At 40.3% G+C, this 24315-nt stretch overlaps 2 protein-coding genes across 10 annotated transcripts; one reads left to right on the top strand and one right to left on the bottom strand.

Annotated features, from left to right (window-relative positions):
* Nucleotides 1-817: 817 nt before the first annotated feature.
* LOC132606358 (acyl carrier protein 1, chloroplastic-like) lies at nt 818-2639 on the top strand. Its single transcript, XM_060319813.1, has 4 exons — nt 818-1018; nt 1323-1436; nt 1535-1654; nt 1898-2639. Exons 1-4 carry the CDS (start codon nt 926-928, stop codon nt 2021-2023), a joined length of 453 nt encoding a protein of 150 aa, XP_060175796.1. The 5' UTR covers nt 818-925; the 3' UTR covers nt 2024-2639.
* On the bottom strand, nt 1464-24315 carry LOC132606357 (protein transport protein SEC24 A-like). Of its 9 annotated transcripts, none has more exons than XR_009569703.1 (16): nt 24169-24315; nt 20123-21259; nt 19884-20022; nt 18883-19067; nt 18135-18242; nt 17854-18057; nt 17456-17687; nt 16607-16756; nt 16368-16524; nt 16026-16153; nt 15599-15921; nt 15322-15516; nt 11268-11507; nt 11005-11131; nt 10885-10919; nt 1464-1661 (listed from the first exon to the last, which is right to left on the bottom strand). XR_009569703.1 is itself a non-coding variant. In XM_060319812.1 (14 exons), exons 2-13 carry the CDS (start codon nt 21239-21241, stop codon nt 11274-11276), a joined length of 3174 nt encoding a protein of 1057 aa, XP_060175795.1. In that variant the 5' UTR covers nt 21242-21259; nt 24169-24315; the 3' UTR covers nt 1465-1661; nt 11268-11273. The 9 variants fall into 9 exon arrangements, 4 of the variants coding, with proteins under 4 accessions (XP_060175795.1, XP_060175791.1, XP_060175794.1 ...); XR_009569702.1 differs by lacking the exon at nt 1464-1661 and adding an exon at nt 9082-10120; XR_009569705.1 differs by lacking the exon at nt 10885-10919.

The raw sequence follows: 24315 nt of genomic DNA, 5'->3' as shown, positions 1-24315 counted from the left end.
ATCCGAAAATTTTTACATTCTTGTGTCTTTATTCTTTGCTTTCCAACAATACTATGTCTTGTTCGGTGTTATGTAATCAAGCATATTGTAGCTTGTCTCTTACAAACCTATACTTTAATCAAAAGTTACATGTACACGGTTTTCTAAACAGGGAATTTTCTCCAAAAAACAAACAAGGATACTTCTCCCATTAATCCTGATTGGTTACTTCTCTACATGCTAAAATTAGAATTCTTTTAGATGTGAAAAAAGCTTTAAGTTACCAAATAAAGCTAGGTATTAATTGATCTCATTTGTGTATTCACGTAGTGCAAGCACCAGTCATTTGAAGCACAGTGCCAAGCAATGGCGATCGAAGACATAAATCCTTCAAGAAAGGGGTGCGTTAACTAACACCTTCAGAAAAAGAAATATATATAATGATTTTTTTTCTCAAAAATATTAAATTCAAACGAAAAGCCGTTTGCCGACTGCTTAAATATAAATATATTAAATTAGGACATGAAGTAAATTTCTTAAAACCAAAGTACCAAACACAAACTATTTAGAAGCCAAATGATGATAATTGCTTAATAGATTGACACGACTTGTGCAAAATTTTACCATGCCAAGGCCCCAACATAAGAGCTAGAAGCAGTTTGGCGTTTGTAAATTTACAAGCACATAAGTTGGAAAATCTAGTTTTGGATTTTTGAGATTACGAGCACTCAAAAACAAGAAGCATAGTATGGACCGCCACTTTAATTGGCCAACATTCGAAAGGCTTAGTGAAGATCGCCATTCATTTGAAGTAGTGCCAATGCCACCAACAAACAGGTATATATGCAATATATATATATGTAGGCAAATTTACAGGCACCTTCAGTATCTATATATCAGAGCAATTTCTTGTTTAGTATTTTTCCTTTAACACAATATCTTTCACATGGCTTCCTTTGTTTCGACATCAGTACCTCCTTCAGCCACACTTATGTGCAGTTCTACTAAAACCCACTGCCACATTAGGCAAATCAAAAATGTAAGTTCACCTAATTTGTTTTCTTTGTTTATTTTTCATCCAGTTTTAAACGAGGTGTGCCATAATATATCAGAAATACTTTTTGAATCTTGTGGCTTTAAATAAGATGTCATATATATATATATATATATGACTGTTGGAATTAAACATACTAAGAGGGAATACTAAACATAGAACTGTAACACTTTTTTTGTAAATAAAGAAAGTGAGGCACATAATTTGAAACGGAGAGAGTATTGGTTTTATAGTTTTACTTTATCCCAAGAGTTGCCAGTTCTTTTATTATTTCTTTTTTACCTTGCAGTTTGGTTCAAAGGTAAGTGGGCTTAGACTTGTGCCAAGCATTCAAATTTCCAGAGGAACAACAAAAACACCAGAATTTTCCCATGGCTTCAAGAATCAGATCTCATGCTCAATTGTAAGACATTTGAATTTAATTTCCTACTAAACTAATTTCTCGCGCTTCTGTCTAACACTATTTTTTTTTTGGTTATTTTGCATGCGTCATTTCTGCAGGCTCAACCTGAAACTTTGGAAGTTGTCCAAAGCACAATTGCCAAGCAGCTATCTATTGATGAGAGCACAGTGACACCTCAGACTAAGTTTGCTGATTTGGGTGCTGATTCCCTTGACACTGTATGTTCTGCAAGTATATAGTAATACGTTTTTACTTAGATTGCATACTATGATAGGTGTAAATATAATTTTACGCCATCAAATGAGGTTAACTATTCGAGGTAATGCTCATACAAAAGTGAGATTAATAACATGAAAAATAAGGCAGGTTATGTGTTATAATAGGTTAAAATTGTATGTTAGTTAAATCATTTTACTAAAACTTATAATGTCTTATTGTAAAATTACTGTACAATTGAATAGGTGGAAATAATGATGGCTTTAGAAGAGAAGTTTGGAGTATCAATTGGAGAAGAGGGAGCTCAGAACATTGCCACTGTCCAAGATGCTGCTGATATGATCGAGAAAGTGAAGACAGCTGAAAATTGATGTGTCAGTCTGAAATTTGTCCAATTTGATACAAGACACACTTGGCCAAAAGTCATTTCCTAGTTGTAATTTTTTTGTGTTGCTTCCATGACCAATCCTTAAAGTGGGAGTTTATTCTGTTCATCTTTTTAAGATTTGCTTCTTCACTTATCAATAACAAGCAAATAAGTAATTGTAAAAACTTGACCTGCTGACCACTTAACTTTTCTGGCGATAAGAACTTACGTAAGTAATTGACGTTGTGTAAGACCATAATGAAAACGCCAAAATGTGTTCCCTTTGACTCTTTTCCTAATATCTTCAGTTATAGATATGTGAAGAAACCAGTTCTTGATCTAATTGAGTGTCTTTTTTCGTTTTGATGGGTTGGGTGTAGCATGTTAATTGTAAGAGAGGGGATTCCTTTTGTTTTTTTTTTTGTTTTTTTTTGTCTTTTTGTCTTTTTTTTTTTTTTTTTTTGTCGAGAGGGTGGTGGTTGGGTCAGGGGCAGATTTCATCATAACTTAGCAAGTTTTAAGCTAGCTGTGGCCTACTGCAACTCTTATACTTTATTCGAGTTTGAGACTGACTATATAAGCAAGCTCAATTTATTTGACAATGAGGCGTAATTGGGGATTACAAACGGAGACTATTGATGATGTCATGTGATAAACAGAGAAAAACACAAAATTAGAGAAAATTTCTCTTTTCTTGCTTTGTCGTGGTCATTTCTTTTTTAGTCCATACTCTCACTTTGGTAGCAGACAGCAGAACGGTGTTCAAAATTACTAGATATCTGTTCATGAAAATAGAAATCTCTTAGGTAGTCTTAAAATTATGACACCAATTTGATCATCTTTTCCATTAATCTGGAATACAAGCAAGGAGTCATAAGTTCCTCGATTCCCTTTTCTTTCAATGTTTGTAAACTTGCAGGAGGAAATTTCTGAGGTAGTGGAAAAGGCTCTGCTATGAACATACTAGGACTGTTTTTGGCGGCCATAACGCCAGAGGTGGATTGAGGATTTAAACTTTATGGTTCGATATGTGGATTAATTCACTGATTCTTTCAGTTACTGGGTTCGAAATGTATATGTACATATTTAATAAAAATTTAAATTCATATAAGCCAAAGCTACCTTTAATGGTACCTACCCCTGTACAGCGCTTTTGTTGGTGGGTTGGCTTAATCCTCACTCCAGTATCACCAAAGACCCAAAATAATAATAATAATAATAATTTCATGGTATTTTTATATAGTTCTCCGCCTTACAGAAGTCTCTCTACGCTACTTGTTTAAGCAAATACAAAAGTGGGCAAAATATATTTGGGTTATAACCCCAACTAAGATGCAATGTACAAAACCTCATACCTACCAACATCTAAATACAAACCCGGGAATGCATGCAGACTGTTACGCGGCGCCTTCCTGAGACTTCTTGGAAGGGCGACGTAAGGCTAAGCAACCGATGATTCCAAGGTTACTGTCCGCCAACCGGGGTTCCCTCCGCACGCTAGACGAGACTGTCAGTGCCGTGCGGGAAAACCAATGTCAAGAACAATTGCGGGAACAGAAAAGTGAATTGAGATTTAGAAAGAAAGCTTGTTTGCATTAATGAAAGTTATTACAAAGAAAGCAAGCGGTGTCGAGGGGGAGAGACACCAGTACAGAGAATTGATTGCTTGCTTGAAAGTTTTGATTGCTTGATCCCCCCTAATAATGCTTTAAAAATAAAAACCCAAGTCATAGAATTAGACATAGACTTGCTAGAGAAACACAATCAAAATACATAAAGTAAACTACTCTATAATTACAACAAAAAGGAGACCTAACTAGAGCAGGTCCATGTGCACCCTCAGTCGGGGCACTATCATGCGCGCAGGGCACTGTGCGCGCGGGCACTGGGCGCTGAGCGCTGGCACTGTAGCAGGGCTGCATTGACACTGGGCGCTGGGCACGCGTTGGGGCGCGGCCAGCGCAGGAGCGCGCGCGAGGGGCATAGATGGGGTGACATAGGCAGAAGCAACCCTGTCACTTGGGGCGTCCGAGACCACGGGGTCGTCCATGGCGCTAGGCGCTGAGAGGCTTGCCATGGCGCCATGGGGCGCGCCCAAGGGGTCATGGGGCATGGCTGGAAAGCCGCCCATGACATTCTCCCCCACCTGAGTTGGCAACGTCCCCGGCGCCTTGCTTGCAAGACAGTCATCGATCAGGTGCTTGTAGGCTTTGAGGTTGGTGCCCCTCTCCCATGTATTTTCTTCTGCATCACATCCCAGCTATTTCACCAGGAACTCCTGGTGATCTTTTCTTGAGGCATGTATGACTCGATCGTTGAGGATGGCTTCTACCACCCTTTTCCCCGTTGCTTGTGGGCCTCGAATACTGGGTATTGTGAGCTGGCTGCGTGAGGGATCGTCTGTGTCTTCTCGAAAAGGCTTCAAAAGACTGACATGGAACACAGGATGAATCTTCCACCATACTGGGGTAGCCACCCGGTATACTACCTTCCCGATGAGCCTCTTAATGGACAGAGGTCCAATGTATTTTTGTAATAGGCGAGGGTCATGGACCCCTGCAAATAGGTATCTCTTTGGGATCTTCACCATCACCTTGTCTCCAACCTGATATTCCACAAAGCGACGGTTCTGATCGGCATGTCTCTTCATCCGCTTTTGTGCCTTGACTAGATAGCTCTGCACTATCTCTAAGTTCTGCTTCCATTCTTTTGAGAAGCTAGCTGCTCGTGGAGATTTGGCCATATTTGGGGCATTCACAGTGTGTGGGAGTAGCAGTTGCTGCCCGGTAACAATTTCGAAAGCACTCTTGTTTGTGCTGGAGCTCTTTTGTGAATTGAAACACAGTTGGGCCGCATCCAATAGCTTCACCCAATTCTTCTGCGAGCCGATAACAAAGTGCCGCAGATATTCCTCCAACATGCCATTGAACCGCTCCGTCTGACCATCGGATTGCGGGTGAAAACTCGAGCTGTGACTCAGTTTAGACCCTAAGCACTTGAAGAGCTGGGTCCAAAAGTTGCTGGTGAAGCGAGAGTCGCGATCACTAACAATATCCTTGGGCAGACCCCAATATTTGACAACATGGGTGAAGAAGAGTCGAGTTGTTTCCTCTGCTGATATATACTTGGGTGCTGCAATAAAAGTGGCATACTTAGAGAACCGATCAACCACGACCAAGATAGTCGTGTGGTCTCCAACCTTGGGCAAACCGGTGATGAAATCCAATGAGACACTTTCCCAAGGCCTCTTTGGGACAGGTAATGGCTCCAACAGGCCCGCTTGTGTTAAGCGGTCGGACTTGTCTTTCTGGCATACTAGGCAAGTCTTCACATACTGAGCGACATCATCTGCCATCTGGGGCCAATAATATGCACGGCGTAGCAGTGCCATGGTACGTTCTTCTCCTGGGTGGCCCGCCCATAGAGTATCGTGACATTCCATCAGGAGAGTTCTCCGCAGATCTCCTCCTTTAGGGACATAAAGGCGGTTCCCCTTTGCCTTCAGGAACCCGTCCTCCATATAGAACTGGCGAGTTTTTCCTTGACCTGCTAAGTCGACCAAGTATTGTGCAGAAGGGTCCTTGGTGAGAAGATCCTGGATTTGATCTTTTATGGTGGTAGCCACCTCACTCCCCCTAAGGGTGGCGAGTAGGCATACCGACGCTAGATCAGCCCTTCGACTTAGTGCATCCGCAACATGGTTGGTCTTCCCGCTTCAATATTCCAGGTTGAAGTGAAATTCTGCCAGAAGTTTCTGCCATCTGGCCTGGCGGCCATTCAGTTTTGGCTGGGTCATGAAATGACTGACAGCCGTGTTGTCCGTCTTCACCACGAACGGACACCCGAGAAGATAGTGCCTCCAAAGGCGCAAGCAGTGGACGACAGCCAATAATTCTTTCTCGTGGGCCGCATAGCGCCGTTCCGCGTCCTTCAACTTTCGACTCTCATATGCTACCGGGTGCCCCTCTTGTAGTAAGACTCCGCCCAAGGCGTAATCAGAGGCATCCGTCTGTACTTCGAAGGGTTTGGTCAAGTCGGGCAAGGCTAAAACAGGACTACTAGACATAGCCGCTTTTAGTGAGTTGAAGGCGTCTGTTCTCTTTGGCGACCAGTCCCAAGGTGTGATCTTCTTGAGGAGCTCTGTCAGTGGTAATGCAATGAGGGAGTAGTTCTTGATGAACCGTCGATAAAAATTGCATAGGCCAAGGAACGCCCGCAAGGCATGGATATCCTTGGGTGGCGGCCAATCTGTGACAACCTTGATCTTTTGTTGGTCCATCTTGATGCGACCTTCTTCAACAACATGCCCGAGGAAGTCAATCTGTTTTTGGGCAAAGGAGCATTTGGACAGCTTTACGTACAATTCATGCTCTCGCAACCGAGTTAGGACTTTCCTCAGGTGCTCCCGGTGTTCGTCCAACGTTTTGTTGTACACCACAATGTCGTCCAGGTATACCACCATAAATTCATCAATGTATTCTCGGAAGACCTGGTTCATTAGCGTGCAAAACGAGGCCGGAGCATTGGTCAAACCGAACGGCATGACCAGGAAGTCGAACGAGCCATATCTTGTCACACATGTCGTCTTGGACTCGTCTCCTTCAGCAATGCGGACTTGCCAATAACCTGTCTTCAGGTCTATTTTGGTGAACACTGTGGCGCCGCCCAGTCTATCAAACAAGTCCGCCATTAGTGGTATGGGGTACTTGTTCTTCACGGTGATCTTGTTGAGGGCCCGATAGTCAACACAGAGCCTTAGGGTACCGTCTTGTTTCTTTTGGAATAGCACAGGTGACCCATAAGGCGATTTGGAGGGCACAATGATCCCCGTGTCCAGCATCTCCGTCAACTGTCTCCGAAGCTCGGTGAGTTCAGGTTGTGACATTCTGTAGGGTGCTCGGGCAGGTGGCTTCGCACCCGGCACCAATTCAATTTCATGATCGACCGTCCGCCTAGGCGGGAGTCGCTTCGGCATGTCTTGCGGCATGACATCCTCAAACTCCTTCATGAGCTCCTTCACGGGCATTGGAATGGGACCCGAAGAACGCTCAATCTCTTCGATGTAGAGGGTAGCTAGGAACGTGGGTTCTTGTCGCTGGACCCCCTTCTTCAGCTGCAATGCAGAGATATTTCCTGAAGCCATCTTTATGGTTGTGCAGGGGACAATGCAGGGTTTGGCCTCGTTTGCTCCCATCATCAGAAGCACATCCGCGTAGGGTATAGGAATGATGTTAGTTTGTCTCATGAATTCCAACCCCACTATCAAGTCGAAGTCGTCAATGATCACTACCCGCAAGTCGAACTTGCCTTCATAAGGGCCCATCTTTACCGGCACTCCTTTGGCTATTCCACCTACCAATTGGGGCGGTGAGTTGATAGCTTTGACACGACCCTTACCTTTTCTAACAACAAAGCCAAGGCGTTCTACTTCTGTGGTGGCCAGATAGTTGTGCGTAGCACCTGGGTCTATCATGTCTTTAATAGGCTTGCCATTTACTCTCAAGTCGACAAACATCAGGGTCTTCTCCCTTTTGGGAGGAGGCCCGTTGCCTGCCTTTGTCTTTCCCTTCTTGGCAGTTGAGCTTGGATCTCTCTTTTTGCATATGCCGGCACTGGTACCCCCTACGGTATTGGAAATGGAACAAACAAGTGCATTGAAGGCACCTATTGGTTCTGTCTGATCCGCATCATCCTCATCATCGTCCGTCCCATCATCCAAAATTTGATGGGCGTTCATCTGTGCCTGCGGGCACTCCTTGTTCCAATGTGGTCCGCCACAAGTATGACATCCTGTGGGGGGTGGAGGCCTCCGCCCCCGATCATTATTGTGAGACGCAGCACTATTGCTGCCTGAAGAGGAACCTTTAGATTTGGCTGCACTCCGATCTCCCCCACTTTTGCTGGGGCCAGTATTGTAGGATTGGCCTCCTTTGAATCCCCCACGGGCTGGTGGTTGAGGTCTATCCTTTCGAGTATCCACTTGGTAGTCGCTGAGGCACTCCGCAGCTTGGATAGCTTTGGGCAAAGAGTCAACCCTTTGTCTTTGTATTTCCATGCGGGCATAGGGTTTCAAGCCTTCCATGAACGTAAAGAGCTTGTCCTTGTCACCCATGTCCCTTATGTTCAGCATGAGGGCAGAGAACTCGCGAACATACTCTCGAACTGACTTCGTTTGCCTGAGTTCGCGAAGTTTCCTTCGTGCATTATACTCGACGTTCTCGGGGAAGAACTGTAAGCGAATGGCTGCTTTTAGTTCTTCCCATGTCTCAAGAGCGTCCTCACCCGTCTTAATGGCTTCGTATTTCACCCGCCACCAGAGTTTGGCATCGCCCTGTAAATACATGGCAGCAGTTGCTACCTTCCTGGACTCCTCCAATTCTCCCACAGCGTCGAAGTATTGCTCAATGTCAAAGATGAAGTTTTCCACCTCTTTGGCATTTCGAGCGCCCTGATAGGGTTTTGGTTCAGGAATCTTGAGTTTCGGGGTTGTTGCGACAGCGTGTGCCGCGCCCCCAATAGGATTGCCTCCTCCTCGGAGTAGGCCTTGTAAGGCAGCGTTGACAACATTGAGCTGATTGGTCAAGTTGTCGATGGCTCCTTGCATGGCAGTCAGTCTGTCTGCCTCCTGAGTCCTCTGGGCGAGGTCCTCATCTCTATGGATGGCAGCCGTCCGCGCGGCTGCATCCGTGTCAGTAGCTATATTCACAATGTCTTGTTCGGCCTGCCGCATCCTGCCGTCCAGGTCCTCCACCCTTTCGGTCACGGGTCGAAATCTATTGACCGCAGTTTCCAAAACCAATAGGCGGTCTCCATGGTTCACCATGGTCAGAAAATGATGACAATAGCAACGTGTTCCCTCGTCCGATGTCGAGCCTAGGCTCTGATACCAACTGTTACGCGGCGCCTTCCTGAGACTTCTTGGAAGGGCGACGTAAGGCTAAGCAACCGATGATTCCAAGGTTACTGTCCGCCAACCGGGGTTCCCTCCGCACGCTAGACGAGACTGTCAGTGCCGTGCGGGAAAACCAATGTCAAGAACAATTGCGGGAACAGAAAAGTGAATTGAGATTTAGAAAGAAAGCTTGTTTGCATTAATGAAAGCTATTACAAAGAAAGCAAGCGGTGTCGAGGGGGAGAGACACCAGTACAGAGAATTGATTGCTTGCTTGAAAGTTTTGATTGCTTGATCCCCCCTAATAATGCTTTAAAAATAAAAACCCAAGTCATAGAACTAGACATAAACTTGCTAGAGAAACACAATCAAAATACATAAAGTAAACTACTCTATAATTACAACAAAAAGGAGACCTAACTAGAGCAGGTCCATGTGCACCCTCGGTCGGGGCACTGCCATGCTCAGGAGCGCGCGCGAGGGGCATAGATGGGGCGCGGGCACTGGGCGCTGAGCGCTGAGCGCTGGCACTGTAGCAGGGTTGCATTGACACTGGGCGCTGGGCACGCGTTGGGGCGCGGCCAGCTCAGGAGCGCGCGCGAGGGGCATAGATGGGGTGACATAGGCAGAAGTAACCTTGTCACTTGGGGCGTCCGAGACCACGGGGTCGTCCATGGCGCTAGGCGCTGAGAGGCTTGCCATGGCGCCATGGGGCGCGCCCAAGGGGTCATGAGGCATGGCTAGAAAGCCGCCCATGACAAGACTCATGTACTATCCCACTTGAAAAGGAGAAAAGACAATCAACAGCACGAATGTTCAATTTAATAATGTTCTGGACCACGAAACCAATAGATTAAACAAAAATACTAGTCGATTTTCTAAAGACTCCTTTTTGCTTGCGCTTACCTTTAGCAGAGCTAGCAAATGGGGTCTATGCAATAGTGTCCTTCTTCCCATATTACAAAAATGCTCCATCACGAGTCCCACAGTTCCAGACTTCCGTTCTTCAATTGATGTTACACCATAAATCAGGTAAACGAAGCAATCAACTGTGTCAATTAAAACTAATAGAAGATTTTCTTCCAGGAAGCTTTAGCTCATTTGGGAAACCATCTATAATGGAGCACAACATCACTTCCAACTCGTCAGAGAATCGCCACTCAGCTTTCTAAGAAAACTGGAATCATAGAATCCGCTAATATGGACGGTCTGCGACCAGCAAGATAACCAGGATTAAATTTCCAAGAATATAGAAAAAGATGTGTCCTGAGAGTTTATTTCTCAGTCATGTCAGACTGAAAGCAGTAAATGTCTATCCAACCTTGTTCACTTTTCCTTTAGTAACTTGTATTCTCTGAATCAAGATAAAATGTTTAGATGGCGACATGTGAAAAAGGTCTAAACACCTCATCAGTTAATGAAAAAACCAAGTAAAACTCATCATAAGGTTCACAGTGGACCTATAAATAGGGTATCAGACCATGTCTCCATATGTTACCACCTTAAGTTATTTTGTTAGATGTGACGAAGGCGAATTTTTTTGTTAATTCCCTTAAATCCAAATCATAGGGAAGTAAACTACATCAATTTAAATATGCAGTTAAAAGTATTTTATCAATTCTGTTCTCCGATAAGTATTTTATCTAAACTTTGTTCTGGGTCTCCCACATTATACTTGTGCAATAAGCACCAAAAGGGCCACAAAAGAAAGAGCTCAAACCACCCTAAAGGCTAAAGGATAAACATGACATTGAATGTAATGCCAACTAAAACTGAAACATAATAAGGGGAAAGGGATAGGAGACAAAAAACCGTAAAATGTCGAGTTGTGCTTTCTGATGCAAAAGAAATCAACAAAATAGCACTAGCCTCACACAACACACACAAAAGGATACTCCCTTGTAGTTAGCCAGAACATACGATGTTTCTATGTGCATAGGCAAACATTGATTTCACTTTTTTATAAAGATTACCTTCAGTCAGTGGTGTGCCTCTCATATATCTTGGCCTAGCATCCAAACACAAATATGAAAACAAATAAATAAACCAAAGAGCACTTTCTTTTCAAAACTGTCCAGTCTACGACAACATACCTCATTGTATGTAATGATCCTAGTTAGATGCGATGGAGCAGGCTTACTAGAATGTTGTTGATAGCCTTCAAGTGTTGTTGAATCATAATATGGAACTACCAAACTCTTATCAAATTTCTGGTAGAACCTAAGCAACACAGAGGTGAAAGATACTGAAGATGCAACATTCAAGTGTTGGTTCATTTTAATTAACAAAGTATGCAATCTGTTCAAATGTCATTTCCAAGAACACACAAAATACTAGCAAATGGACCCGTTATTACCTTAAATTATGCATTTTGCTGGACTTGCCGGTGCAGTTGCATGATCCAATCCAGATAACCATTTGCACCACCAACTGGATCCTCAATTAGATTTGTAAGCAGGAAGTATCCTTCTCTAGGCTTTTCACCTTGCCTCACAAGATAGCTTAATTGATAATATGAGCTGTCACTTTCCCTATACTTGTTAAGCAAGCCCATCAAATTTCTTGAGATTTCATTATCTAGTTCTCGAAGAGAAACCTGGTTCTCAATGACAAAGAAGAATAAGCACATCAGAGAATACTAGACAAGCAGAAATCACAAGATTTATCTCATATTATCATCAAAATGAAGGCCATTAAGAAAAAAGACACAAGCAGAGGCCACATGGTTCAGATAACCCAGGTTGTCAAGCTATGTTAAAACTATAAAGAAACCCAAGTCAAAACGTTTTGTAAGCAACAAACAGTAAACAAATTCTTCGCAAACTCTAAGTTAGCAAACATGTTATCTGTAAACCGACATCAGTTAAAACAAAATCAAACTCCCCAAACAGATACATAAAGCTTGTCATTTGGTTCTTTATTTCATTTGTGGAAGATATTTATCAAGCAAGAGAAAAGTTAATTGCTAGCATATGCCAAATAAGGTAGCTAGATTGCCATTGTCAATCCCTAGATGTATCCTCAAAAGTAATTCTTCACATTTCAAGAGATATCCAGTGAAATTTCCAATGACTCCGAACCTAAGAATTCTTTCAAGAGTAACAGACTAAGCCTCAGATAAGCAGTGTTTAGTATATAGAGAGCTTAAATTGGCCTGCTACTTTTTGTACATATATTGGCATTGAGTTTAGAACTCCATAGCAAATTTCTGAAATGCCACTTTGAGAAAGCAGCAGATATCAACCCTGAGGACGCTAAGAAAGCATGTGCTTTCAAAACACAACATACTCTACGATTAAGATGGTGCTCATTGGTTAACTTACACAGCTCACACATTATAATTAAAAAGGAAATAATATAGGAAGTTTCTAAACCATGGGAGAAAAGGAAATGACATAGGAAGTTTTTAAACCTTCAAAGGCTTCAGGATAAAGTTGCTCAAAGGTAGGAATAGCAATGGGCGGTGAGGATGCGGGGCGGGATGGGTTACAGCGTTTGTTGGCCAGTGTGGGTTTGAAATTTTGCGGGGGCAGGGCAGGTCTAAATATTTAAAAAAGAAAAATCATGCGGATTGGATCAAAGGTTGGGGATTTAATTCTTTTAAACAAAATCTAAAACGCTAAAATCGCTCAAATCTGTTATCAGCATACTTCACTTGAAGTGAATCACTTCTTCTCTCGACGGCACCGACGACTACTCACGCTACGCAGCACCGCAGCAGAACAGCAGAAGCTTTCTGCCTCCACTCTCTCACAGTCTCATTCTCTCCATATCTAGTAATACTCTTAACAGCAGATTTTTTTTTAATTATTTGGGTCTCTTCTTCTTCTACAAATCAAGTTAAGTTTAACAATGGATGGGTTTTTGCACTTCTGTATCTTTTTTGACCCAATCATTGATATATAGCTTGACCCTTTTCTTGATATTGAAATTGTTGCCACTTTATGTCCTTTAGGTGCATATCAGTAGCTCTCGATCATTCACTAGTAACTGGCTTGACCCTTTTCTTGTTATAGTGAAAACTACTGCAGAGTTCTATTCAGTATTTTTTTCCGACCACTCATTGATATATGGCTCGACTCTTTTCTTGATGTTGTTGAAACTGTTGCTAAATTATTGTCCTTTAGTTGCATATCAATAGCTTTCGACCGTTCACTCGTAACTGGTTCGACCCTTCTCTTTGTTATAGTGAAAACTGCTGAAAAGTTCTAGTCTTTTAGTTGCAATTCGGTATCTATTTTTTGGACCAGTTGCATTCTGTTTTTTTTTTTCCCATATGTAAGCAGGTCAAGAAAATGTACCTCAATTTGCAATACTTTTGCTTTCTGTTGTTCTTGTTTCTAATAAGAACACACTGTTGATTCTAAATGAGCACTGATGCATTGTTTTACATTTAAGACTGCTGAATGTCCTAAGCATATATCCTTCAGATGAGGTCACCTTCTTTTAGCACTAGTGGGAGCTTGATTAGTCCCATTGCAGTAGACTTCATCCTACTACTCTGGAAGCTTTGATGTGTGCTCGCGCTTGGTCATGGAATGAAATAAATGGTAAGTAATTTTTTCAATGACTTGTTGTCTTAATAATTTTCAGCTTTTAATACTATATTAATACATTCAACCACATACTTTTCTTTTTAGGTTTTGACTTCAAGCATTGATAGAGTTTCATATCCGGCATTGCTTGATGAAGAAGAAGACCCAGATTCGAGTTGTAGACCATTTGAATTGCAATGATAGAAGGGGTGTCCATGAGGATCTACTGTATTGGGTTGAAGAGGCAGAGGCATCACCAAGAAGATGGAACACACAATGATGGAGAGGCTGCTGTTTTTAATGTTCTGTTTGAATTTTTGGGAAAACAACATTGCAAGTTGGTCTTTTGGAAAACTCAGCTGGTATGTTGGAAGATGTAAAAAGTAGGGATGGCAGTTCATTTGGGATACAAAATTTTAAGATAGCTTTCCTCTGAGTTTTGAAACTATTGGTTGCTGAATCTATGTTCATGGCTACTGCAATATTGGAAAATCCATCTCTGTCGAAAGTTTTGTTGTTGCAGTTGGGATGATCCAAATTTAGCTACTCTTTGGGAAACTAGAATTTGGTTTCTTTTCTGAGGTTTAACTAATGATTGATTGATAAACCTGTTGGAAGTGTCATTAGCTGCTGCGAAGGATACAAGTTGAGCTAAGAATTTGAGTAAGAACTCGGGGTTCCTGTTTGCTCTATTCAATCTTGCTGCTATAACTGAGTATTGAATCAGATTTTTTCAGATTGAAGTTTCATTTGAGGTGAATTTTTGGGTGTGGAGACAGATAGTTATGCTGTGAGCCTTGTTATTAGCTGCAGTAATTGAAGAGTTATTGTTAAAATTGATTGCAAATTGTTAAACGGTGCTCAAAGTTCATTGCCAACCACTGTTTGGCAAGAGGTTGGGAATTACTAACTGCAAATTGAGTTGAAATGTGAACCATTGGTGAATTAGATTACTAAGCTTTACCAGATTCACACCAGCCTTTGCACCATCTTTTGCACCAGTTTTTGGTCCCAGTTGTGTCACCAGCTATACCAATTTGTGGCACCAGTTCTATATCAGTTTTTGCACCCATTAGTCATATGAGTGCCCATTTTGGCTAATAGGGGAGCAATTTCATTGATCTTGCAAAGCTTTATGTTGGTAGTTAACTGTGGCCTTTAAAGAAGGAAAAAGCAAGTGTGTGCTGTTGATTATTAACCCAAAATATCAGAGGTTACTACATAAATTCCATTACAAATCTATAACAGCTTCAAACCAATAGAATTAGCTTTAAAAGATTAGACAGATTGTTCATCTCCCACTTTCCAAATATATTAAGACATGAAAACAAAGAAACTGATATAAGGCATTTCTTTCCAAAAGTAAAAGGATAAGATGCCTAAAAGTGATGCTTAATATTTGTATCTGCATCCACTTTCAGATATGCTCACAATTTGAAAATTATAATGATTTGATATGTCAAAACCATAGTGGATGTGGCTCTAGTCTTCAAGAGTCAAACTCAACATGCGATGGGAGAGAATGAAAAGCATGAAATTAAGTTGGTGATGATTAAGTTGGCTATCAAGCATTATTAAAACATTGTATTAGTGGTGAAAACGTCATGTTAGTAGTAGTAATTTATTATGCATCAGTGATACTTTTCTTTTGATATTACAAACTATCAAATTCATTCAAAAAAGTATTTTTAAAAAGATCAATAGCAAATTATGCGGGGTGGATTTATGGGAGGGTTTATGTGGGGTGAGTTGAAAACAGCAAATTATGCTATGCGGGTTTACGCGGGTTTTCCCCGCAACCGCACCGTTTGCCATCCCTAAATTAGACAGAATAACTTCAACATTTTCAACAGCTATGGTGGTCAATACACTAACCTTAGAGTAGTCAGCAGCAAAGTTTTCCCCAAGCAAATTCTTAACTCTATCAGGTGAAAGCATACTACCGAACCACAGGACAAAACGAAAGCCATCATCATAGAGATAGAGACCTTGAGGATCTAAACTCCCTGCAGCAAGCGGAAGCCCTTTCCAGATGCCTTTATCTTTAGAATCCTCGGCCAGAGATGTTTTCTGAAAAAAGGTGATGCAGATTAGGTTTTAGAAATTCTTCAATATGGCTAGAGATGATGCAAAAGGGTATACAGACGCATACTTTTAGAAGATATTCATCTATACGAATCAACTGAGGATAAAGAAGTTTCAACATTTTTTTAACAGGCAAAGCCATCATGGTATATCCAGCAGCGCAGCGTTCATCAGGCTGAGCATTAGCATATCCACCACGGAGGGCTATTGATTTACATATAGCTAATCCATACAAGGGCAAACACTTTAAAGATTCTGGATATATCATCCTTCCTCCTAGGCGGTGCTGAACAGCATGGAGATTTCGATATTCTCTAAGAGCTTTCACAATCCTGAGTTGAACAGATTTTCTAGCCTCTTCCAACTTAGAGGTCAGAGTTTTCTCTATAGCTGCAGATAAGATAACCTCATTCTTTAGACACTTTGAAACCACTAAAAACACAGATCTCAAAGTGAAAGAACCAAATGCAGGAAAATATTAGCTTTAGTTGTACCCAGCCTCGTAAAAAGAGAAATAATAGCACCCGTATCAGCCATGCGATACATTTCTCCTAAATCTGCGACCACAGGTGCTGCTGCTGTGTGTACCCTAATGCGTCTTTCTCCAGAAGATGAAGTGTATCTTTTTTTATTTGTTAAGAATTGTTTCAAGGAACCAAGAGAGATAAATTCCCTTAAGGTAAATTACTTTGTTACCTAAAACATACATATATGAGATGTAGGAAAAGAATGCTTTCATTATTTTATATTTTAAAAAGAGATCTAACAGCGAATTTAGAATAGGGTCCAACCGTTCTGAAGAATGATGCACGAGCTGTTATTATCCTAAAGGATACAATAGGGCAACTTGAAAATAGACCGTCTGGGATGTAAGCAGTGTTTCTTCAAGCGATAACTGCATTGCATATGCTTTATCGCAGTCAACAGCTGGAAGTGCTATTAGATCGGTAGATCTCAGCATGAAGTTCCCATGATACGTAGTGAAACGAACACCTGAAACACAAGGAAAGAACATCTTTAGCATCCAACAACAGGACTTGTGTGTTTAGTAGGTGGAGTACTATAGCAACATGACCTTTTCCACATCTTATACGCATGACAGACTCCCAAGCAGTCTCTCTTGTAATATCTCTGGCTAACTCATGACACAATTTATCTTTGTGAACAGCAGCTTGGAAACTTGGATAGTAATATACCTGACCACCCGTATACTTCGCAAGTGTCCCTAGACAGCATAATTGAAAATGAGTACATACCAATATCTCATCAAGAATACAAACAAGACATCAAGGACAAGAGTATCAAACACTAAAACTACAGACATGTAAGTTATGGTTTAAGAAGTTGATGAAGCTACAACAATCACAGAAAACAGGAGAGGATTCAGTAAACTAAAAAGTAAGAGATGAAATTTAGACAACATAGCTTTATTACAATTTCTTTGTATCCACAAACTGTCTTGCTACATACACTTCTATAGAACGTAATAGTAAAAGCACAGTTCATGACATTATCAAGGCAGTTGCCAAATTTGCCTTCTGCGCCGGACTTCTCTTTGAGGCCTCTTTGTATAGACCAGTTTAGTTTGACTAGTTAAAGGACTTGCATAATTCAGCAAGTGAATCTTAAACATTTAGAAAATCATAAGTTGGCATAAAAGCTAATGATTCACGTCTTAAAATTATAGACTCTTTGTGTCTGGAATAGATGGTATCTGGGTCTTAGCAGCGACACAAAAAACCGATAACAAAAGTAGAGACAAGGCGGAGAAAGAAAGCTAGTGGACCACATCATAGAAGACAGACGGCAACTAGCTCTGTTTTTTTTTTTTTTTTTTTTTTTTTTTTTTTAATACTGTTATAGTTGAAGTTCAATTACCTAATACAGATATATCAATATGTTTGTTACAGTGAAGGATCAATACCTAAAGTAGCTAGATCAGTATATTTGTCGCTGAAACCGTATACATTAACTGCTACTTGATTCTTGGTGAAATCAGCAGCCATCTGTTTATAAAAAGGATCTTCTGGTATTCTCAATATATGCTCTTTGTCAGTTCCATAAACACGAATATCATCTCCTCGCAATCTTAAGCGGCCAACACCTAATGATGGAAGACTATGCTGAAAGATCAGTAATTTACCACCAAGTTGACTCTGGAAGCAGAGAAGCAATATTAGTCAGAGTGCAGTCAACATAAGGCAAAAATGGTGATTTTACAATTTAGTAAATTTGGACAGCAGACTTCTTTGATACCAAGGACATGACTCGATCAACAAATCATGTACAGAGATGGTAGAAACTAGAAAGAAGTTCACGCACCATAACCATGAAAGCTGCTCTAAGAGCAGGACCAAAAGCTGATTCCACATTTGTATTCTCCTGGAACATTGAAGGGAAGCTATCTAGAAATGCATCTACAACAGTTCTTGATTCCGACAAGTTAACAACGAGATCATCTGGCAATGGAATAAATACATCATCCAGATCTGACATGACCATCATTTGTGGCTGATTCAAGGATGACTGGCAGAAGAGCAAAAGAAGCTAAGTACTTATACACTAGAAGGATATTAAAAATATGTCCACATCAAATCACTTGCCTTCATATTATAAAAGTGTAATGTACTGTCATAAGTTATAAACCCGATTTGTGTTCTGGAAAATCCAAGCAAATTGTCTAAACAACTCTTTATCGTTTGTGCTACAACCTGAAAAAAGATTTGTAAACTGGTAAAGAAAGAGAATAAAGTAGATGTATCTGAAGCTTTAACGGTTTAATATGGAGAAATTGCATCCAATAGACATTACAATAGAAATTTGCATTAACCATGTATGGGATTCCCAATTTTGTTTTGGATAAGGACTTAGGAATTGGGTTCTAATCCCACCAAGGGCACTTTCCTTGTCTACCTTCCCTCCCCAATGATTCACAGGTTCAACCCTACCTCAAAAAAATTTGGAAAAGAACTGTAAAGATTTAGCTGACCTCAAGAATAACTAAGCAGCAGGTGCTTGAATATTAAGCCAAAAATTAATTAACCAAGAAAAGAACAGAGAAATCCCTATGACTAAAATCAGATGGTTTCAGGTTCATATATTCCACTGTTTCCTGAAAAGCATTCCAATATTTAGTGGGTAAATGCAAGAGTTCAATCAAGAACCCCTTATTATAGTGGACAAAGTAGAGGTACTTATCAAAAGCATGGGCAAAGTAGAAGAGCATCAGTCAGTCAGCACAACAGGTATGTAAGGAGGATAAGTGATCATAAGTGAATTAACTTCCGGATTGGCATTTTTTCCAGTTAGATTTGAATTGCAAAACTTGATTACTACAACACAAATGCTTACCTCAAGCATCCCACTTCTCACAGCAGATACATCGATGAGAAAAAAATAAAGTGGAGGCATTGGAGGCCGGACCATGTAATCAGTGGGAGCAATGAACTCCACGCTCCCCTTGGTAAGTTCAGGCCTTTGATCCAAATCGATTCTTCTGCCGCTGGCATCCAAATGGGCAAAATATTCACCAGGAACTGGACATAAAGAGAATGATGAGCCAATGCACTTCAAAATAGGACAAGTGAATCTACATCCTAGATATGTTACAGTGGCGAGGAGAAATCTGCAAGTCTAAAAATTGGAAAGGAAAAAAAAGAACACAACTAGAATCCAGCTGGAAGACTTGACACTAAACACAATTTGAACAACACTGAGCTGTTAACCCAACAAATTACCCATATCAGGCCATCAGAATCAGAGAGAGGGCATTGGTCGAGTTTCAAGTTTCAACATGTTATTAGCAGCATTTTGAATCAAAGTTGAGTGAAAAGTTGAAGATAGACTAAGAAAAGATGCAATAAGCGGAAACGGTCTACTTAGAATATGTAAGACAATTCATGAATAGAAGCCTCTTAGTTTAACTAGTTAAGTTATCTATGTATTCGCTCCATAGATCTGTTAGTATCTACCAGTTACAAAATCAAGGTGAAGTTATCTTCTTCTGTTTTTAATTGATAATAGTCAAGGCCAAGGTCATCTTGTGAGTTGCAGCCCTTGAATTCCCATAATCCCGTGTACACAAAGTCAAAGTGTAGAAGTCTGTGACGTTTCATGCCCATTCACCCCACTTCTTTCTCACTCTCTTTCACTCCCCAAACAGAAGTTCACTTAGAAATGTTATAAAATATTAGTGGACTTGAACTATTTTCTACACAGTAGTAGCACTTTTTTTTTTTTTTTTTTTGAAATTAGTAGCACTTTTAAGCACACCAAAATCAGAAGATACAGCTTCAATGTAATATCCAAAAGAATCAACAGCGGAATCAACACTGAGGAGTTGAAATACTTACCATCATTAAGCAATGCACATGAGTTACATCGCCACTTTCTTCCACCGTCTGTAAATGTCACATAGGGATTTACATAAGTGCGGCACCTCTTACACCGTATGATGCCAGTTTGGGCAAAATTAACTACTGGAACTTCTTCCTGGATGAAAACATTTTGCGGAAAGATCATAAGAGATTTGCACAGAGAAACTAAAGCTTTGAATATCTAAATGTAACTGTTATATTTCATGGATACGAACCCCATTAGGAGCTTCAGCAAGAGGACAAACAACTGCTCCAAGAGGTAAGTGCCACCTTGAAGCCAATGACTGAGAATTTGGTATGCCACTAGTTGTCAGCCTCAAGTATCTTGAACTACAGTTCAGCGGAAACATCTCGGACAAAGTGTTCCGCTCCAGGTCACCTTCCAGTGGCCTTGGTAAAACTTTAGAATCAAGCCCAGAATCAAATGATCCAGGAACAGACCCGATAGAAAAGGAACTAAAATCCTCCACTAAACCCTGCATAACCGCCATAGGATGTGTAGACCCTGGATGGCGTATTTGTTCCCTTGGATGACCCAGTTGAGATGCTACTGACGGTGGGGCTGCATAGCCTCCTTGTTGGGCAAAATAGGGGCTAGATGCTGCTGGCATTGGCGGAACATAACCACCTGGCTTAGGATGAAAGGCTAATGATTGTCTCGGTTGAGCCTGTGCACCTGCTGTAGTTTGCTGACTTATATACCCTGGAAAAGAAGATTGAAAGCTGGGTCTGGCAACAGGATAAACTGAACCTGCTGTTGGTGAAGATAGCTGCATGGTCGCCCTAGCAGCAGAAAACTGGGAATCTATGGGTGACCGAGGAGCAACTGGATCAGGTTGCACCATGCTCCCACTTTGAGGGGGAGATCCCATTTGGACAGGAGGAGGTTGGGTTGGATTAAGGGAAACAGGAGATGTAGAGAAAGAACCTGAAACGGGTCTAACTGGTGGCCATAAAACAGGTTGTCCTGCAAGTGAAGTGCGTGGTGGAGGTACCTGAGCTATAGAAGAAAACTGTGGTGCTGGAAAATGTTGGTAAGGGCCAGCAGCTGGTGGCATATTTGGGAATCCAGATGTTGGAGGTGGCCTGGCTGCACCATTAGGCATACCTGACGGAATTGTTCTAAAAGCAGAGGCCTCAGTTCCAACCATGGAACCATATGAAGAGGAAGGAGGAGTAATCTGAGAAGAACTAGGTGGGGCATGCCGAAATGCAGAAGCTTCGGGTCCAACCACGGGGCCAGATGATTTAAAGGGTGTTGAACTCTGTGGAACACTAAAGGGAGAAGCAGGCCTCGAGGGAATGGCAGGACTATTGGGATATTCAGTGCCCATGTTTTCAAAGAACCGTTCCTGTAAAAATAACAGCGGCAACAAACACACATCACAGAAAATTAAAAGTAGACATGTACCTTAGCTAAAGACCAGGCGATCCAAATATAAATAGAAGTATAATGAAGCTTAATATTTTGCAAAATCATTCTGAGATCTCAAGAATGGAGAGGAAACAAAAGAATATAAAAAGAGAAGGGGGAGGAAAACAAGAAGCTATTTTTTTGAGAAGGAAAAAACAAGAAGCAATTGTTTAAACAATAACGTCCATATAATCAATCTGCATGAACACAGGCAAATCAAAGCTAGATTTCCCCGTGTTCTTAAAAGTGAAAAGCACATAAGCGAGAGACTCCTTAAACTTTAAGCGAGAAGTTAAGTGCAAGCTTCTTCGGAGTGAAGCATTAAATTTTAAAGAAAATACATAAGAAACATCTAGCATATATGGATTTTGTACTTTAGCATTAAAATTGCTATTATCACTACTTATCTACTGTTACCTTTTTCAAAAATTAAAAAAAAATAAAAAAAAATCACTACTTATCTCAGCATCAACATTGAGTAATGACAATATTAACTCCATCAACTAAAATTTAACATCGCTGAAATGTGCTTTCAACAAACCCACAAAAAGAAACTTTTACTGCAAAGTTTATTTTCAATTTTCAATCAATCAGCCACAAAAAAAAAAAAAAAACAAATCATCTTCAGTTTCACAATTTCATTACTTTAGTAACTATACAAATATCTAGATTTGGCAAGAGTCATCTTTTATTTTCCGAGCAATCCAGTTATACCTCAAGAACTGGGGACTACAAAAGAAAGCAGAGAACATACAAGAAAAGGAGAAAAAGAAATGTAGCAAGAGAGAGTAAAAGAGAGATAGAGAAGAGAAACCCATAAGAAGAAGAAGACGACGACTTGGACACCAGAAGAAAAAAGAAAGAACCATCATAAACAAACAAAACATCAAAACAAAGGAAAAAACGAAAAAGATAAGGTAATATTCTATTGGTTTTGGGGAAATGAAACCCATAAACAAGTATATCAAACAGTGGAGAATCAACACCAAAATATGAGTTTTTACTAAAGAAACCCAATCGTCTATACAAATCGGGATCTCGTGGGTGCACCAAAAATTATCAAAAACAAAAGAGACGTCCTAATCTGTGCAAGATCATATTCCACCCCTTTCGAATGTTCTTTGTTCCTTTTGTGATGGGTGGTCTCTTTAATATGGCTTGGGCAATCCTCACCCCTTGAGCTAGTTTTAGGGGTTGAGTTAGGCCCAAGATCCATAACACCTTCCAATCCAAAGCACCCACATAAGTGCTACTGAGGCTACATTCCAAGTTCTACATTGTCTTCTTCTAAGATTAAACCAAGAGAAACATAGAAATTAAAGAGGTAGAAAAAGAGCTGTCTCAAAAATATGGAAAAAGAAGAATAGAAGTAGGGGACAAGAATAGTTAAGTGTAACTGGAGAAGACTCCTAGTATCTCAGATATCAAAGAGCTTTAATTTTTCTACAATTCATTCTCTTTTATTTTTCATCTTTTAAAATCATCCAAAGAAGAACTCACTTCTCTTCTCAAGAATATCATCTTGCGCCTAATTATTCTCATTGACAAAGCTTGGTTTGTATTTTTTCACTCATGAGTAAATATTTACCGCAACAAGCTAATTCACGATTACTAGTGATCCCAACCCGAAATGCATTTCACTTATGATAAGCGGCTTGGCATCGCTTTTTCACTTTAACCAGAGCGATCACTTCTAATACTGTTTTTTTCCATTCCGGTGAGTTTGCACAGCAAATAAGGAATTTTTTTAAGAAAAGCAGATTCTTCCATGTGAAGGTGATGCTAAAAGATCGATTTCATTTCATTTAGTTTTTTCTGTGCAAAGAAGAAAATTCACAAGTTGCCTGTAGTAGCTAAATCTTGAAGGGAAACACTCGCATGTCTTTCTAGGTTTGCCTCTATTTGATGTCTTCCTCTAATCAAAGCAGTCATAGTCTCCCACTGATCAATATCCAAGAATAGACGGTGAACCATTATACAACAATAACTATTGTAACTTCTACTACGACTACTACTACTATGTCTCAATCTTGAACTAGTTGGGGCTGGTTATATGAATCCTCAATATCCATTCCACTCAATTAAAACACCCAATATTCTAATAACTAATGACTTCTCCTTCTGACCTATCATAGGTTTCCTACATTTTCTACTAATATACAAATTTAAAGCTTTCAACAAACAATATTACAAAGAAAAGGAGTCATTTTTTTGTTTCACAAAGCTATTCATTCCAATTAACAGAAAGTAAACCAGTATTAGCAACACCACCTAAATAAATTGTCAAAATATGTAAATTTACTAAACACTGTAATCAAGTGAATCACTAAGGGGTCGCTTGGTAGCTGGTTTTGAAGTGAGTTATGTATGTATTAAATCTTTCATAAGTAATAGTACTATATTTGGTAGCTTTAGGAGGTATGGTAGCTTTAGGAGGTAAGTTATTCATGTATAAAATTAATACAGTGTTTGGTTTGAAATTTAGAAACCCGCATAACTAATACTTGTATAAGTTATAAGGGAATCTATGTATTAATTTATGCAAGACAGAAGGTGAAATAACTAATACATGAATTACTAAACCTGCATAACTAACTTTGCATAAAATAATACATAGCTTTCCGCATAAATAATTTTTGTATTACTAATACCTGCATAACTCTAACCAGCTACCAAACGACTCCCAAACACAAACATTGAGCAATCTGATTAAAGAAAATCACAATTGGCCTAACAACTAATATCAGCATGTTTGACTAAAGGTCTCGTTGACAAAATCAACAAAAAGACTTAACTGATATTGATAACAAAACAAGAGTGCATAATTGAAGATGACACGTGGCATACCTCGTTGATTAAAGATGTCGCCGGGAAAATGTGGAATCGGAGTTGAGAGAGATCGAAATAGCGGTCAAGTCCTCCAAGAGTGAACACTTAAAATTTCATGATTCTTTACGTAGTAAGAGAATTAACTTGAAGAAAAAAAAAATGAAG

The sequence above is a fragment of the Lycium barbarum genome, chromosome 8, assembly GCF_019175385.1.
Source record: "Lycium barbarum isolate Lr01 chromosome 8, ASM1917538v2, whole genome shotgun sequence".
In the NCBI taxonomy this organism is placed as follows: domain Eukaryota; kingdom Viridiplantae; phylum Streptophyta; class Magnoliopsida; order Solanales; family Solanaceae; genus Lycium; species Lycium barbarum.
Note: the sequence above shows the minus strand (reverse complement) of the source record. Positions and strands in the feature narration are given on the sequence as shown.

What these genes read in the sequence shown, in the direction of transcription:
- LOC132606358 (XM_060319813.1), top strand. Translation starts at nt 926, where the DNA reads ATGGCTTCCTTTGTTTCGACATCAGTACCTCCTTCAGCCACACTTATG. An exon ending in ACATTAGGCAAATCAAAAAT is followed by an intron (nt 1,019 to 1,322) that starts GTAAGTTCACCT and finishes TTTACCTTGCAG; the next exon opens with TTTGGTTCAAAGGTAAGTGG. An exon ending in ATCAGATCTCATGCTCAATT is followed by an intron (nt 1,437 to 1,534) that starts GTAAGACATTTG and finishes TCATTTCTGCAG; the next exon opens with GCTCAACCTGAAACTTTGGA.
- LOC132606357 (XM_060319812.1), bottom strand. Translation starts at nt 21,241, where the DNA reads ATGGGCACTGAATATCCCAATAGTCCTGCCATTCCCTCGAGGCCTGCT. An exon ending in TTCTCTTTTTACGAGGCTGG is followed by an intron (nt 15,922 to 16,025) that starts GTACAACTAAAG and finishes TCTTATCTGCAG; the next exon opens with CTATAGAGAAAACTCTGACC. An exon ending in TTGCTGCTGACTACTCTAAG is followed by an intron (nt 11,508 to 15,321) that starts GTTAGTGTATTG and finishes ATTGAGAACCAG; the next exon opens with GTTTCTCTTCGAGAACTAGA.